General features: G+C 33.9%; 1 protein-coding gene across 1 annotated transcript in view; it reads left to right on the top strand.

Moving 5' to 3' along the window:
* The window catches only part of LOC146993157 (cholecystokinin receptor type A-like), a 57,773-nt gene extending 40,970 nt beyond the window's left edge, over nucleotides 1–16,803 (top strand). Inside the window, exon 2 of the mRNA XM_085807750.1 lies at nucleotides 16,341–16,803. Within this exon, the coding sequence (XP_085663876.1) occupies nucleotides 16,341–16,360 (20 nt within the window). The 3' untranslated portion in view covers nucleotides 16,361–16,803. The remainder of the gene's footprint in view (nucleotides 1–16,340) is intronic.
* The last annotated feature ends 2,389 nt before the right edge of the window (nucleotides 16,804–19,192 follow it).

Raw genomic sequence — 19,192 nt, 5'->3', positions numbered from 1 at the left:
CCTTGATTAAGTCATTTTAATAAAAGTTACTTAAATTTTAGTAGCATTCTTTATTAATATTATATAAAACACTTTTTATAGCCTTGTACTTTTATTTTAAAGTTATTTACATTTGTTTAGCATTTGCACTTATTTTTGAATTATTTCATGAATTTGTTTTTATAGCCATGAAGATACATTTAAGATATGCTCCTAAAGATATTTATGATATGTGGCTTTATAGAAATTTTTTTGGCTGCTCTTTCAATAAAAGTAAAGATTTTCAACTGTTTACCATATTGTATTACAATACTTTTACGTTATTTTATTGATTTGTTTTGTTTTCGTTTCAGTTATGATACGTGTTCTTTCTTTCAGCTATTAGCCGCCATTTTGTATTTAACTATTTTCTCTTGATTATTTAATTAATTTTAATTTCGTCGCGTACTGCGCGACTTAATTAATTAATTAACTTCATATTGAGAATTCTTAACTCATATACTTGTTTCTAAAATCATATATATATATATATACTTGTTTATACTATATTGTTATGCATGCGTGTGTGTATTACATACATAGATATACATATATATAGTATACACAAACATACATATACATACATAATAATTACAAAACAATTTTTTAAAAACAAAATATAAGCATGCCTAGTATTTTCGCGCATTAAGCTGATGAAAAATTGTCAATAAAGCCATAAAGTGATAAATTTAGACCTAAGTTTTCACAAAGACCAAAAATTAAAACTCATAATTAATAAATTTCAAATAATCCTATAAATGCAATAAAGAATTTTAAAAATGTTAAAAATCAAAACTTTTCAAACAAGCAATACTCCAATTCAAAAAAATTAATGAAATTTAAATAAAAACGAACATAATAGAAGAGGAAATCAATCATCCGAAATCTCTCCACAAAAATCCTTGCTTTTCTGTATCCAGAATTAGCCCATGAGACATTTCAATGTATTTTAATTATAATAGTTCACCTGAAAACTCTGGCCTCTCTTCAAAGCAAGGAAAAAACAAAGTAAATTCTAATTCGAATCTTGTACCTTAAATCCTTAGATAAAGCGAATTCTATTTAAAGAATTGAAAACGTAAGTTAAACAATAAAATACTTTAGTGAAAAATTCAAATCAAAATTTTCCTTATAAGCAAATGGCATATATGTACAATTTATTTACTAAAGAAATATTGATTATATTATCTCCTAATATAAATTTATTAGAAGTATCAAAAAAGAGGGAACCGATATGTAGGAAGTTTAATTCCTAAATATTGTGTTTTAAAGTAACTTGAATGTAAATTATTAAAAATGTTTTACGGGGACTTGAATTTAAATCATGAATAACAAAATGTATATATGTATACATATTAAGGAAGTTAAAAAACAAAAATAAAATTAATGTAATAAATCAGACACAAATTTGCGCAATAAGCTGCAAGATTTGAAAATAAGAAATCAAATTCTAAAAAATCGGAATGAAAAAGAATATAAAGCCGCATTAAATACTTAAGAATGAAAATCCATATATATATATATATATATATATATATATATATATATATATATATATATATATATATATATATATATATAAAATAATATATATATATATATATATATATTATTTTTTTGCCGGACACTCACATGCCCCACAGGTAAATATAATGTGTAGTAAACTGCCCCTCTGTTTTTTAAGAATTTAGAACTTTCCAGAATTACGGTTTATTCTGGGTAGTTTAAAGGATTCCTTTTTTAGTGTGTATCAGATATCTCCTCCGAGGGTTTCGCCATTTTTTATTGGTTTGTAATACGATATTCTGTACAATATCAGGGAAGAAATCTATAGCCGTTCGATTTGTTCTATCGATGCGTTTTTATTGTTCAGCGTATTCCTTGCTACTTGGCGAAAAAGCTCTCCCGTGAACAATATATATATACTAAATCTCTGTCCTAGATTGCACTTTTAACTTTCCTTTCTAAGCTCATCAATAACTGCGTAAATACCAAAATGAGATTTTTCAACAAGCGTTTCAAAACTTCTGTGCCACGCTGCGACTTGATTTTGTACTCTTGAAATATCAAGATTTACTGGATCGAGTACTAATCAGAAATCCAGAGGTAATAAAAAAGGACTTCAAATAACCCTTCCATTTCTAGTATTCTGCCTGATTTTACCCTGTACATAATTATTCATAAACGATTGTACTACTGGATTTGCTTCATCATGTGTACTTCTGTAACTTTATCTCATTAGTTGCACATGGAATATCACCAGAACAGAAGAAAACGCGGAATGCGTTCAAAGATTCATTATGATACTTTACCTTCGCCGTACCTTTCAGTAGCCCAAATGCCTGAATGTAGCGCCAGCCACTTTGTCCTAAATGAAAGAAAGCGGCATCTGGGAATTCGTCACAAGAAGAATTAATTCTTGCGTTTTCAAAATCAGTGCTATTGAAATGAGGAGTTAATTCGAAATCATGTTCAGTAGCAAAGTCATCCAAATATTAAAATAAAAGAGTGCAATATTCCACTGATTTGCTCGTCATTAAAGCTTAAACAAGAGTAAATACTTTTGCATTTTTACCAGTTCTAAGAGGGGCATGAATGGTATACATTTGAAATAAGTTTTGTAAAAGTTTAAGTCCCATCCATACTATAATTTAGAACTCCTTTCAAAAGTTTAACTTTTTTTCTGGTCGTAAGCAAGCGTTTAAAGCATGAATTATGTTTCAGAAATTTTTCATTGCCAACAGTCTTAAGTTCTAATGGAATATCAATATTTGCCAAACTAGTTGGTTGTCCAGGAAACTTCTTGCGGGGTCTTTTTATAAATTCACGTAGAACATTATGACTAGGCATTCCAGGATGACTTCGCTGTAGGACAACATTAGTTTATTTTTGAATAATTGTTTAATATTATCTACTGCTACAGCATCATCTTTTTCATTTTTAACATCAGGCCGTTGAATTATGTTCCATTTGGTTCAAAGGTGATGGTGTTTGAATAAATTCCACAAATCAGAGCTCTGCCCTTCTCATAATACCAATTAAACAAATCACCTCTCTTTTTGTCTTTGCACATCAAATAACCATCAATAATTCAGTTAGGATGATTTCATTTTAAAGGTCACAAAATTCAGCAATTTTCCGTAAGCAATATATACGCTAGCCGCTAATGGATATCTGCTTGTGGCAAAAAATGAAACAGAACACATAGTAAGACACTAGACGAATGAAGTACGGTGCGCTTTATTTATCTTTATTATTTCAGCCAATAAGATGAAGTGTTATTTTCTACGCTCTTTCTTCGGATTCTGGATACAGAAAATGGGAGGAGACAAAGTTACCTCGCTCATTCAGTTAGTGACCGGAAGCGTTAACAACACATCTCTGAGGATTCCATATTATTGAAGTAGAAATCCAGAAATTCTTTAACAGCTGGTAACTTTAACAACTCAAGAAAAATATGTACTGATTATAGAAAATAAAAGACGTATGCATAAATGTTTGTATGTATATATATATGACGGAATTTAACTTTTTATATGGTCGTTTGGCTCTTACAAAATTTAAACCTATTATAAAAACTAAAAAACGTACAGTGGATGGACAAAAATATGGAAACACCTTGTGAAAGGCATGTTTGAAAAGGAAGATTGATTTTAATGAAATATGTAGGTGGCGCTGGCGTTTTTGACTACTGACGCCACCTATACAACTTCGTAAATGTGCTAAACAGTTCATTTATTGTCGGAGTACTGTTATGTGAGGTTGTCATTGCATTATGTCAGCGTTAACAGACTTCGAACGTGGGCAAATTGTTGGAGCACGTATGGTAGGTGCTTCCGTAAGCAAGGTACCCGAGGTGTTTAGTGTTTCAAGAGGTACTGTATCGAAGATTTATTCCGCATATTTGAAAAGCGGAAAAACATCATCTGCTAAATCACAGCAGACGAAATTGTGTCCTGAGTGATCGTGACAGACGATCATTAAGGGCAATTGTGACGAAAAATAAGAAGACCACAGCTGCAAAAGTTACTGCTTAAATGACTGTTGTGTTACCGAACCCTGTGAGTACCAAAACAATTGGAAGGGAGCTTCATAAATAGGGAATTAGTGGCCGTGCTGAAATTGAGAAGCCACTCATCAGTGATGCTAATGCCCGTAACAGGAAAAGGTGGTGTTTAAGTCATAAAGCCTGGACTATAGAGCAGTGGAAGCGAGTAATATGGTCTGACGAGTCTCCTTTCACATTGTTTCCCACCTCTGGCCGAGTTTACGTCTGGAGAACGCCATCTCAAGCCTATAATACAGACTGCTTGTTGCCAAGAGTGAAACATGGCGGGGGTTCTGTTATGGTTTGGGCAGCCATATCGTGGTTCTCTGCTAGCCCCATGATAACTGTGTCAGGGCACATGACTGCCAAGACTTATGTGAACATTTTGGCCGATCAAGTTCATCCCATGGTATAAACTTTGTTCCCCGATGCTGATGGTGTCTTCCAAGACGACAAAGCCCCTGTTCACACAGCTCACATTGTCCAGGACTGGTTTTCTGAGCACGAGGATGAGTTGTCCCATCTCCCCTGGCCACCACAGTCACCAGACCTGAATATTATCGAACCTTTGTGGTCTACATTGGAACGGAGAGTGCGTTCTCGTTATCCACCGCCAACATCGTTATCTGAACTTGCCACCGTTTTGCAGGAAGAATGGTATAATATTCCCTTGGCAAACATACAGGAACTGTATTTATCCATTCCGAGAAGACTGCAAGCTGTTTTGGATGCCAACGGGTTTCCTACACCATATTAAGCAAAGAAACATGTTTTCTTAAAGGTGTTTCCATATTTTTGTCCAACCCCTGTATATGTACGTGTATATGTTACGGTAAAGTCAAAAATCTGGTTATTATTTACAATAACCTCGACTTTTGGTGAATGTGATAAATAATACATAATAATCACATTTACTAGTAAATATTAGTAATTACCACTGAAGGTGTTTAGTGTGGTTAATTAAGAATAATAGATAAAATCTCCAAACGTAATTTCAGTGTCATGTGGTATAAAGTATATGCAATCACATACATTAACAGTTTTATTAGCAACTCAATTTAATCAAGGTCTTCGTATCTTTTGTTTCAACCCAGTCGATAACATCTTTTAAATGTCCATGCTTTCTGTCTTTCAGCTGAGCCTAGCGACCACCTATATCTTTTTTAACTTTCTTAATGCAATAAATTTCAATTTCATTAAATGGTCTTGATAAATCACTACACACTTAAGTCATTCCGCTTGTGATTGGATGTCAATGAGATCAACCTGACACTTCGAATTTAATTTACGGCTTTTAATTGGTTTAACAACAGGATTTTCTCTTGGAACGCTTTGTTTCTTTCTTTCACAGAGATTTAAACATGTCAGCACAATTTCCACTGAAATGTATTTATAGTTTGGTTTAATCTCGTTCATCGTTTTGTTTTACTCTCTAAGACCCACTGTGATATGAATCTCGTGAATTACTTGAAAATTCTCTACCATAAAATTATAATAAATAATCGGTTCTTCTTCATTTCTATCTGGAGCGCTGAGTTTCCAGTACTAAACGTGGCTTCAATGTAGAGATATTAGGTTAATTGAAAACAGGCAAGATGAAAAATGAGCAAACGCCTTTGCCGGGAATCGAACCGTGGACCTCTGGAATGCGCACCCAGCGTGCAGACCATCACACCACGAAGGCATGCCAAGAAGGCTAGAGAAATACCTTATATCATAACTTCGTAATCATCATCCAGATTAGCAACTGAGAACGAAAGTGACATCAAATTGACACTATGCAGCACGTAGAACAATCAAAAGTGTCAAGCACAAAGTATTTATGAACGGCCCGAAAAATGCGAGAGCCTCTATTGTAACACCGAGCTAACATCTAAATTAAGCTTAACTAGCAGAAGTAAAAACTACCTAAGTGTTAATTAAAGATGTCGGTTAAGTTTTTACCACGAATCTAACTAGTCTCTACAAGTAAATAAACACAGATAGAACTTTAAATTCAAATTAATTCTGCCTTACAACTTTTGGGGGTTAAACTAAAAATGCTAAAACACAGAATTGCCAGTCGCCAGGAATTAACTATGACACAAAGATTACCTTTCAAATTTCTTCCAAGTGCAATACTAAGTTGACTACTAAGTAAAATGGGCTACAAGTTGACGGACAACTACCGGTTTTAGGTTTATTTGATTATGGAAAAGGATGCTAGGGCTTAAAAGGAGAGATGCCTTCGTGGAGGACTTTCTAAGGAAAACTGGCTCATATCCTGTTACATACGGGGAAGACTACGAATACCTCCATTCAGCCAGCCCATTTGCCTGAATTCGAACTCAGGTCGCAAATGTTCAGCGACTTTGACGCTTGCCCTCTTATGAGCACGGACATCTACCAATAGCAACTCAGAATTTGAACTTACCAGAGAAGACTAATTTTGTAAAATCTGCTAAACTGGTCATCTTGTAAGGATCATAACTTGTACTAACGTTTATTTTATTTTAAAACTTTATTACCTTCTTTTATTTTCCACTTCCGGCCAGAATTAAATGCGTTAACTTGTTTATGCAAATTGTACTTGTTAAGGCCCAAGTATTTAAGTTGTGGCTTTTTGCCAAGAGAGAGAGAGAGAGAAAGTGAGTCGCCTTGCCACTGCTTTTCACGCGAGTTTTCAATTAGCTGCTGTCCACCTTTAAGGCCAGAGGTTTAGTCCTCTCGTTATTTAAAACGTATTGTAATTTCGGCAGTTGCAGTTTACACAACAGCCTAACGCTAAGACTGGCCTTTTAAATTATTATATATGTAGTACGCAAATGCCGAAACTACAATACGTTTTAAATAACGAGAGGACTAAACTTCTGGCCTTAAAGACGAACTGATTGAACTGACTGATTGAGAACTCGCTTGAAAAGCAGTGGCAAGGCGGCTCACTTTCTCTCTCTCTCTCTCTCTTGGCAAAAAGCCACAACTTAAATACTTGGGCCTTAACAAGTATAATTTGCATAAACATTTAATTCTGGCCGAAAGTGGAAAATTAGAGAGGATAGTAAAATTTTAAAATAAAATAAACGTTAGTACAACTTGAGATCCTTACAATCTTATACAGTGCCCCTGTCTCTATTTAGAAATATTTAAGAAAGTTTTACACTTACTACTTCTATATATGAGTATTCATTAGATATCTATTACGGACACACCAATTTGTTAAAGCTCTAAGTGAATGCTTTAAGAGAATCTGTTGATGTTGAATTCAGTATGACTATAGTGTTTTTCGATATCGTCGATAATTTATTGAAGAAATATTTACCCTAAGTGGCAGTATATCTAACATGTTAACATAAAACTGTCACGTAAAATTGTTAACAGCCATTGGCAAAATGATTTTAGCGTATTGTTTGTTTATATATGTAGGAAAATGCTTGTTTATACATTGTTACGGATTTTGTATTTAGTTAGCTATTTTTGGTAGAATTGAAATTAAAATTGTTTTATTTCCCCGTGTGACGAGTTTTAAAAGAAAACTATGCCGAAAAAGTACAAATACAGGAGCACACGCATTTAATAAATAGATATCTCGTAACTTATATTTAAATTAAAATAATGCAATTTTGTGTTAGCCGTAACTACAATTCTACTCTTTTGCTTTCCAGAAACCTCACGAAATTACGACAAGCTTCTCGTGACTGATTAAAAAGCTTATAAAAGCCGGAGAAAAACATCTCAGTTTAGTTCTTACTTATTTGTTGTTGTTGACCGTAGCGAATTCGCGGTGAGATTGTGTTAGCTTTCTCTACTCTTTGGATTGATTTCTATTTAACGTTTGAGTAGTTTAAAATATAACTGTGCGAATATCTCTGAGGAAAATAATTTCAGCATTTTGTTTTATTTCTTGTGATAAGAATATATATATATTTTTTTTTGACATTTTTTTTGGACTTCTGCATTCAATTTATTACGAACCCGTCCGCACGCAACAATATAGGAAAAACATCACTAATAAACTCTACTATAATCACCATTAAAACTCATAGAGTTATTATTAGACTACGATTTATTTACATAAATTAAAATGAAAAATATTACATCACGCGTCTTCACTCGTCATCGTTAACATCTCGTCTGCGCACTCGTCTACAGTAGATAGCGTGTGAAAATCATGTCACACAGTTATTACAGTTCGATGGCTATTTACCACATGTATATAACAAAAAATTAAAATTTGTAAATTAGAAGAAAACGGTAATTTCATCGTGGAAAAATTCTATAAACTGAATTTGAAAAAGAAGAGGAATTATTTAATTTTACAAAAAAGCAAGATGCAAGTTTAAAGGAAATATTTCTTAGGAAATAATTTTAAAAAAGTTTTAATATTCTATCAATTTATATATATATATACATTTATGCATGTAAATTGACAAAATATAGTTAATAAATTAAACTCATAGAAGTTTCGAAATTTTAATCATTGAAATGAAATAGAAACGTTTTGCCTCAGGATGCTGTTTCCCAGAGCAGATTTGCGGTGCGATATAGTAATCATGACAGCATCATTTGAAATTTTATTTTACTCCAAGTCAAACTAAAAGGAATTTTATATGACTTTAAATTTTGATAAATCCATTAGTAATTAATCAACTGTTAAATAGTTTTTATTAGAATTGCAGACTAAATTATGTAAAGACATTAGGTATATTTTTGGAAGCGGGAAAGATGAAAAATAGCAAACGCCTTCTCCGGGAATCGAACCACGGACCTCTGGATACCAGCCCAGTGTGCAGAACCACTACACCGTAAAGGCACGCTAGGAAAGCGAGAGATATACCTTATATACTCCCCTTTTTAAAAAGCGACTGGGGTTTTTAGGGGACCCAATCGCCAAATCCTGGGTGTGGAGAAACCTCATCCAACACATTTTTAGTTCGGGCGCCACTGTAGAGACATTAGAATTTTTGGAAGTCGGAGAGATGAAAAATAAGCAACCACCTTCGCCAGGAATCGAACCACGGACTTCTGAAATATAGGCCCAGTATAGAAACCACTACACCACGAAGGCACGCTAAGAAAGCGGGAGCTATACCTGTTAATTGTACATATTTATGAGGGAGATTTAGTTTTGTGAATGAAGTCTTCATTACATAAAATCTGGGGATAGACCCGTTTCAAGCCGTGAAAATATTATTATTACAAATCTAATTCCCTTAACTTAATATTGGTACTTTTTCTTAAACCAATTTTCTGCCCTTTTTATTTGTTTCTCATATTACTTAAATACGTTTAAAATTTAAGTACAGTGCAATAAGTAAGGACTCTAGACATAATTTTCTGTTGGTCTGTAATAAATTTAGTTCCATTAATAGAGCACGGAGATTAGGAAATTTATTATTATTAGCAATATATTTTTACGACCAATAATCTCCCGTTATGAAAGTGATCATGGAGACGGTTAGATCGCAAGCTAAAGGACGCAAGTAGAAAGTTCCTGAACAGTATGTCCGTTATCTGATTAATTTATGAAGAAGCTTTCTGAATGACACCGTTGCTTTCAATCTTGCATTGGGCTTATTTATTAGAAAATACAAAACCGATGATTAGTTTACAGCATAATTATCATTTGCGAGTATGAAGTAGTCATTGGCCTCCAAGCTATCAAAGTTTGCGAACAAATATAATCTAATAAGCATTTCATCAAGATTAATATACAGCAATCATTCTGGCTTCTTATATTTCCAGTTAGTTACATATAGTGGGCTTTCTAAAATCGCTGTTTTCTGCCAAACAAGGCAGATACTTTTATTTTATTGTCTAAAGAGATCTTATGCACTGAGTATGTAATTTACTCTTTTAATTTATTTTATTATGTTTTCTGAATTTAAAGTCAAGCATTTATTGACGTTACTATGCTTTTCAATCAAATTTCCTTTTTTACTTCTTTGTACGAAGTAAAAGAAGTATTGCAATCGCGAAAATTTTCCAGTGTCATGCTTTAGCAGAAATATCCATTTTGACAATTTTTTTTTGAGTGACCGGCACAGTCTAAAGGACAGTTCTTTCCAAAAAAAAGATTGTAAAATAAATTTAAAATAAAATGAGTTATTTAATTTTCGTAGCACATTCATAAGCGATGTATGGCGCAATATTTATGTGCTCAAGTATAACATTCCTATTGAAAAACCAGGGATAGTTCGCAATACCTCCCTTTCTAGTTGGCCGATTGGCACAATTAAATTTGAATTTTCCTATCTCAAAATGATAAACTTAGAATATATCGTTCAAATTTGCACTTCAAATTTGGCCTAATTATAGAAATTCATCAGAAGAATATGAGCAAGTTTCAAAAACAGTAATCAAATTTTATTTCTGTAATTGTTAATTTGATTGAGTTTAAATTCCATAACACGTCCTTTTCAATCAAATTTCCTTTTTTACTTCTTTGTACGAAGTAAAAGAAGTATTGCAATCGCGAAAAATTTCCAGTGTCATGCTTTAGCAGAAATATCCATTTTGACAATTTTTTTTGAGTGACTGGCACAGTCTAAAGGACAGTTCTTTCCAAAAAAAAGATTGTAAAATAAATTTAAAATAGATTCAAATTTATACTTCCTTGTACGAAGTAAAGGAAGTATTGTAATCGCGAAAAATTGTGGGTATCATATTTCAACGAATATATCCATTTTAACCTCTCGCGAAACCATTTGAACGATGTTTTTAGTGACATCTGTAGGTACGGGAAGAATAAAGCACTGGTTTTGGCAAAAAAATATTGCAAACTGGATTTAAAATAGATTCAGAAGAGATTATTTCTTGACGTGTGCACTTACGTACGTACGTATGTATGTCTCTCGCATAACTCAAGAACGAGTAGCCGTAGAACATTGAAATTTTGTGTATGGGACTGCTATAACATGTAGTTGTGCACCTCCCATTTTCGGTGCAATCGTCTGCATCGATTGCACGTATTGACATTTGAAAACGTATGTCTTTGCTATACGCCTAAGCAAACAACTTTTAATATGGTATGTAACCTGCCCTCCCTTTGAACCAAGCTTACGAGGAATTTCTATAAAACTTGAATTTCAAATTGGTTTGAGGAAAAAAAAAGGATTGCATTCAAAAGGATTCATTTAAAATAAACTGTTAAATCCGTGTAGATAATTCAGAAAAAATATTATGCATGAAGATTTCGATCATCAAAGGCAAATATTCGGACGAAATTCAGTGACATCTTGAAGTTTAAGATGTCACTGAATTTTTGTCAATAAATGCATCTGTTTTCTGGTAAATTATTAAGACAGTGTGTCTAGAAAATATTCATTTTTAAAGGAGAAAGAGGGTTTTTCTTTGCAAATTGAACAAATTTAATATTTACTGAATTTTAATATCAAAGAAAACCTTTGCTTTGCATGGTATAAAAACTTTCTTTTTTTATTTCCATACTGTAACTAATAGAGGAGACTAATTTTCACGCAATTCAATCAACGAGTTTTAACTTGAGACTATTTTAAACTCACAAATTCAGTCAAAAGAAATAAAATTTATTTTTACCACGGGTTCATTACAACTACGCAGAAGTCAACTGCAAGTAGAAATCTTTCTAAAGCTCAAGTCAACATATTTCCGTCTCCAGAAGAATAGAAAGTAAACATTTTTAACTGAGGAGCTCTACTCGAAATTCTAACATTTCACCTAAATCTTAACTCTATCAGAATTTTATCGACGACTTCTTTCACACAAAAGCTGAATCATTCAAATCTAGTCATTCTCAGAACAAAATGAACCTAATTATTAACCGGAAATACTGGGCTAATGAATGTCAACAATATGTAATAAATCGGGCATTGTAGAATTATTTTATAGGTTAAGTTAGGTTAGGTTATTCAATTACGGCAAAGCCTCGAGGGCTATCTGCCTGCCTAAGGGGAGGGATGCATTCGTGGAGGACTTTCTAAGGGAAACCGGCTCGTATACACGTTACACATGGGGAAAACCACGAAAACACCCATGCAGCCAACCCGTTCGCGGGATTCGAACCTCGGACCGAACTACCAGTGTTCAGCGCTACCACCGCTCGGCCGCTGGTGGGTTCAGAATTATTTTATAAGTTGTGCTTATCATTATATTTATTTGTATGTTATTTCCTGAATATAATTTGTGGAAAGGTGAGAAAAATAAAAAACAAATTTATTTCAAAGCATAGATTACACAAATGTGGCAATTGTCAAATCTGTTATTTTACTATTTACGGAGCATTTGCTTTATACATATTTCTTCATTTTCCCCTCTATTCTGTGTTTTCTAGTTGTATCTTTTGTTATATCTCTGATTATGCAATAATCGTGGTATTTGCACATGTTCTGTTAATTCTGTCATTTGAACTGTCCTTGCTTGTCTTGCTTATCATCTAGAACTTCATTTAAGGTGAATTCTACTAACTACAGATAATTTATAATAAATTCTTTGCTAATTTTGTTTTCTTTAAATTTAGTGTATTCCACACATTTATGTCGGTATACATATGGTAATGACATGATTGTACTATGTATGTTTCCTAATACCGTACATCAGTAATGGATTACATTACCACAAGAGTATCATATTCTGTGTACGATCATTGTATTTATCACCTGATATACACTTTTACTTCTGCTCATATATGCTCCTTATACAATAAGCATTGAGCATTCTCCTCAGTGCTACTGCAAATTTACTGCAATGACTGGAAATATACACTTGCCGTTCGTAACGTATGAGTATGACCATACGTTATGATAAAATCTGAAAATGGATTAACTTTTGGCGATCAAAGACTGACTAGCTGGAGCTCCAGCGCATTGCTGTGGAAATGGTGTATAAAAGAGAAGATATTCCAGTGCTAATGCATAACTTCTATGTGAACAAGGCTCTGACGACCCACGTAGACAGTAACAACGCCTCGCAGATGGGTGAACAATAAGAGCAGATGTAAGTAACCATTTGAAAGATGATGTACATTTGGACTAAAGGAATCAGTGTGGTCACATTGCAACATCAGTAGGCATTTGGGTCGGAGGAAGCTATTAGTCGATGATGGTGGCAGGAATGGGCCGGCCATGATCGTACAGAATGTCAATCAAGTAGGGATGAAGCGAGAGCAACAACAAAACGGGAGGATAGAGTTATCATTCCAACGGCGCTCACAGAGCCCGATGCGTTCATATAAATGATCCGAAGTGTAACAGGGACACGAGTGACTGCAATGTCTATTGATAGGTGACTCAACAAACGGAGATTAAGATCACGGAGGCGATTGCACCGACTCTCCCTCACAGTGTTACTCCCGAGTGCCGAGATCATTCGACCTGGGATCGTACGAATTGATTTTAGTTTTGAGTTCCACTTTAAAATGAGTTCCGAAGACAAACGAAGAAGTGTCTGGAGACGTCTAGAACAGTGGTGGAATACCCAGCTGGCTGACGTCCGGCACACAGCTTGACAAGCAAGAATTACGTAATGGAGTGCCATTTCATTTGATAGCCGAACCCATTTGGTTGTCGTCAATAAGACCTTTACCGCACGGTGTTAAGACGACGAAATTCTACGCCTCGTAGTGTTGCCCTTCTTTTCACAGATCCCTGGACATACATTTCAACGGGATAAAGCCCGATCCTACTTCCCACGCTTATCTTCTGCTTGTATTCGTGCTTCTCCAACCCTTTTTTTTTTTTTTTTTTTTGGACGACACGAGTGGCAGTTCTTTTCCAAGTAAAGTACGATTTGGCTCTGATGAGCAGGCTTCCCCGACCGTCCCTAGATCACCCCGATGTAACTCGCCAACTGGAAAGTGTATGACAAGTAGTTTTGCGAGAATACTCCGCTAGCTTTACGAGTAGATGTTCAGTGGATGACAGCTTACATTAGGGCAAGAAGCGGAATTACGCAATATTTTTTTTTTTCCTTTTTGTGACAGTATTTCCAGAGTAAAACAATTCTATTCTATGAAATTGTTTGCGTTTCGGTTTCAATACGTGAACATCACATTAATTCATTTTCGTTACATTCGGATAACTCCCTGATGCATCGAATTTTATGCTATAGATTGTATATTGTATGGATATCCAGTAAATGTCATATATCCGTTTTTGACAACGCTAAATTTCGTTTTTCATTGTTTTCGCATACAGCCCGATTACAAATTTGTTTTAATAATTATTAAAGCGTACGTCATCCAGAGGAAGTGTACAGTATAAGTCCAAATTAATTTCATTGAATAATCCAATTTTGTTGTAATTTGTGTTTAAAATATTATTCCCTATTAAATTATGTATGTATCGCTAGTAATTGCGAAATAGAGTTCAGTTTAAAAGGATTACATGAATAGTTTATTTTTTAGAACTTAAAAAAGCTGCATAATTAGCTGCGTCTCTAAATCTCCGTGCAATTAATTGCACTTTATAAGTGTTGAAATCATCATTTCTCTAAACACATTTTGCAGATTCTATAACCGAGAAAATATCCTCCGTTAACACTTACGATATTATACCAAATACTTTTTTCTGCATGGTATTTTAAATTTCTCTTCATCGTATCTTGGCGGTAGATTTATGTATTTCTTCAGATTTTGTTCATACAGACGTTTACTCCTACGTGTAGATGAAGATGTATTATTATTCATAGCACAGAGTATTGCATGCTTTCTTTAAGCAGCATGACATTGATAGATGTCTGCTTCAAATATTTAAGATCTTTCCATCCGCAAGATGAAAAATTGTGTCAACTAAATGATATTTTTATTATGTATTGTATAAAAGGTTTCACAAAATGTGTTGGATTTCGAACAATTCAAGCAGAACATATTCTGTGTCGCTTTATTCTAAATAAATCTGCTTCCATTCCAGCTTTATTGGTCTAGAATTTCCTAAGACTTTTAGTTTTCACCAAAATCTCGATCTTTTTCACTATTAAATTGGAGTTAATAGTTTTCTTATCTCCTAGTTGTTTTCTGAAATCTCTGTGGATAGACTTCCTTCATTACCTAATTTAACAAATGTTACATTTGTGAAAGCACGTTTTTACAATAATATTTTCCTGGTATCATTTGGCATGATTCACATACATAATTGTCGCATAGATTTTCGCAGAAGTTTTTCACTACGCTATTTAATAAAACAGAGTAATGCACCAATTTTCCACAGTGTAGATAAAATGCGGCCAAATGTTTCATGAAAGACGTATTTACTCCTTTAAATTTATTCTTACTTAAATAAAATAAATGCTCGTTGGAGATGAGCTGATACAAATACATAAAATTATAATTAATTTCGGTGATTAATTCGATAATATATGTACTAACACTAAAGCTGTTGGAAATTACGGTAGAACAATGCAGGCAAAACGTCAGTGGAATCTCCCACAACACATTGTGTTTAACTGTAGGGGAAATTAATAAATATCTGGCTTTTGTTTATATTAGTTGAGTTATGTACCTGCTGATAATCATCATATTGCAGTTATTACAGAGAAAATTCAACGATAATTAAGAGTAGCTGAAAAGATGAAATAAGTTAGCTCAATTAATCAATATCTCCTATCAGTACTTAACCTTTCATTGCACCAGAATACTATACGAATTGTCTTTTAAGGTATCCGAAAACGTTCGGAGAATATTTTTTAAAACCCATAATGTACAAAACCTTAGCACTAAGCATTTTTTACTTAATTTGTCCTAAACATTATAGATATACCATCAATATTTGAAATAAACCATTATTAGTGTGCGATATGATTAATTAAGAAGAATAAGTAAGGGAAATGTTTCAAACATTTCAAACGTACTGTATAAAAAGTTTTGAGACTTGTATGAGAAATAACAGAATTACAATGAACTATACGCTTCTTTCTAATACTTGTATAATTATTTAAAAGATAGTGTTATAAACAAAAATTTTGAAAAATGATGAAAGAATATTTACAATATTTTCCAACATATTTACTCAGAAAGAAGACAATTATTAAAACAAGTGCTCACGTAAACGAATGATTGTGCATGCACTAAAACCGAATATAAAGACAAAGTACGCCGAGTTTTAAAAAAACGGGATTATAATATGTGGAGCTTTCATTTTTGAAGTGAGGAACTAATGCATAAAAATGATTTTTGCAAAAACAAATTAAAGTCAAAATTATAGCATTTATGTTAAAAAGAGTTTATTAACTTATCTAAAATTTTCCCAGTTTATAAATTATAGCCACCTCATGATCACATCAACAATTTTCATTCTTTGAGCTAATGAATTTTTTTATCTTTCAGTGTTTTGCCTCAGACAGTGAAGGGCTTCTGCACTCGAAAATTCATCTTTCTTTCCAATGAAGAAAATATTGTAAAGCCTTTACTCAACTGTATGATAACTACATGCATAAATTAGACTTCTGTTGTTTAGCGAAAATGTCTTTCGGTTTGAACATTCATGGAACAACTTTGTACCTCTTGCTTTCGTTCTGTGTTCTGCCTCGTAAGCATTTCAGTAGTCAATTTTGATAACAGATTTTCACACACATAGCTGTAATTACAGTCAGCATGTTTTTGACATCCTTTGGACTTACTCTGTATTTCGTTGCAGACACAGTAAAGTGTCGAAATTTCCACTAAACATCAGGGCTGGCATGGTATCGGCTGCTTTGTATTTGAATAGTAGTTAAACTTTGTTGTAATTTCTGCATCCTGCATACTTTAAAAAATATTGGCATTTGCTTCTAATTGTATTCCAGTTGTAATTTTGAAGCATATTAATAAAAGTATTATTTAAATTACTGCGATTTCCTTCAACCTATAGAATCTCCATTGGAAACTAGGAAGCTTGTAGAGACATTAGGTTATTTCGAGGCCGGAGAGATGAAAAATTAACAACCGCCTTCCCCGGGTATCGAACCACGGACCTCTGGAACACCGGCCCAGCGTGCAGAACCACTACACCACGAACGCACGCTAGGGAAGCGGGAGAAATACCTTATAAGCTGCCCATCCGACGTTGACTGACTCAACTCCTTCACTGAGAAACCTAATCTTGATCGTATAGAAACTCTCTCTTACATAACTTTTTACACTCCGCTATGAAGAGTTGTTAGTGTTTGTCTCACCACGTGATATTCTCCCCCATTCTTCCCTCATAATAATAAATAGGTTTCTACAGTAAAAGTATATTTAAGGGTACCCCTTGGCGAAACTTGCCGTTTTTTGGCGGTACATGAATACCGAGTTTGTGCAGTTCTTTGACTCGTTATTTTGGATTGTGTAGCTATGATTTTTAGCCAAACCTCGCCGCTACACAAAACCAAAATAACAAGAATTGCACAAACTCGGTACCCATGTACACATCGACCTATTTTCATTTAAAAGAAATCATCCCAGAATTGCACAAAAATGGCATTGCGCACTCCCTTGACTTTATTCATGTACATATCGATCTATTTTCACTTAAAAAACATCAGAGAATTGCACAAATTAGATTTTGCGCACTCCCTTGAGTTTGCCCATGTACACATCGATATATTTTCACTTAAAACATCAAAGGAGCACCCACTGCTACAGTAGAGGCAAACAAGAAATACATAATCTCAATAAACTACATTTTAATTCAGTCTGTGTTCAGTCTTCAGTCAAAATTCCCCGGACTGTGAGCAGCATCCAAAAACTTCCTAAAATTATCTGAACTAGAATCCGTATATCGGCGTCGTCACATAAATTCACAAAAATAAGAGTAAAAAATATCCTACGTAGCTCCGGAATGTCAGGAAAATGGCTACTAAGTAAACCTTCATTTACAAACCAGTCAATTAAAGCACTTTTCCCCTTTCGTTCCAAATAGTACAGAAACTTCAAATTAATCTTACTACATTCAGACATTCTACCGTCTAAACAATGAAACAAGCAATGTACTACTACCTATACAACACACACCATAAAAGCCCTTACAAAACATCCCATGATTCGAAATTTTCCAGAATAATGCGAACGATTACGTCATAATACGGTTTCCATAAAATTCAACTACTCCGGTTAATACTTGCTTATCGCCAGTTAATCTCCTTTAGATGACAAACAAATGATCCGCGCGAGTACGAAATTTTGTGCGTGTGTTTACATAATTTGAACGCATAAATCATATCGAAATAAACTATTAAGAATAAAACTAAAATCAGAAAAGAAGATACATTCCGATTACTACTGGGTAATCGGAAAATGCTAAGCCTGTTTTCGAGAAGCGATACAAAACTAATACAGTTGTGCACTGCGCATTGAAAAACGGAAGCAAAAATGTCAACTAACTACGGCAACGAGTGTTAAATTATGAAATTAAACAATGAAAACTATCAGCTATGGAAATACAAATTAGAAATAATTCCGAAAAAGGAACATTTATGGGATTTAATCGCCAACGAACTACTAAGAGAAATCACAGGACACAAGAATTCTGAGTAGATAAAACGAGATGAACAAGCATAAGCAAGGTACCATGTGTCTACCTTTAGAAGACAACCAAATCATACATACACGGTGTATCAGCACAGCGTTGACAAACTTTCAGGAAAGGTAGAATACACCTAGGCGATAGTAAATCACATAGGAATATATGGTGGGAAACGCTTTATTGGTGCTGTAGTAATGACACAAAAAGCGAAAAAGGAAGGACACATACAATGAGACAATAACATGTTTTATTATGTTTAGTACATCAGAAACCTACAAATAAGAAAAAAACAAACAAAAATCCTCATTAAAGAAGGTGTTTGAAATTACGACCCCGGACCGTGATGCAGGCCTCACATCTCCACATGCATCACGCTCCTGGTCTTAACTTCGAACACGTTCTTTGATGATGATCGTTGTCTTTGAATGCTGTTGTTTTTTTTCTTTGTTTTTGTTGTACTCAGAATAATAAAAATGTTTTCTCACCCCGTTCGTGTCCTTTCTTTCTTGACTTTTGTGTCGTCACCACCGCGCCAGGAAAGCGTTTCTGACCATGCATTCCTATGTGATTTCCCATCGTCTAGGTGTACTATCTCTCTTGAAAGTTTGTTAACGCTGTACTGATACACCCTGGAAAAGAAATAAAACAACAGCTAAAAATATGTAACGAATTAAAGAAAATTTATGAAAGAAAA

This window comes from Stegodyphus dumicola, chromosome X1, assembly GCF_044657685.1.
Source record: "Stegodyphus dumicola isolate Sdum_Otavi_A_Nest chromosome X1, ASM4465768v1".
Lineage (NCBI taxonomy): Eukaryota > Metazoa > Arthropoda > Arachnida > Araneae > Eresidae > Stegodyphus > Stegodyphus dumicola.
Note: the sequence above shows the minus strand (reverse complement) of the source record. Positions and strands in the feature narration are given on the sequence as shown.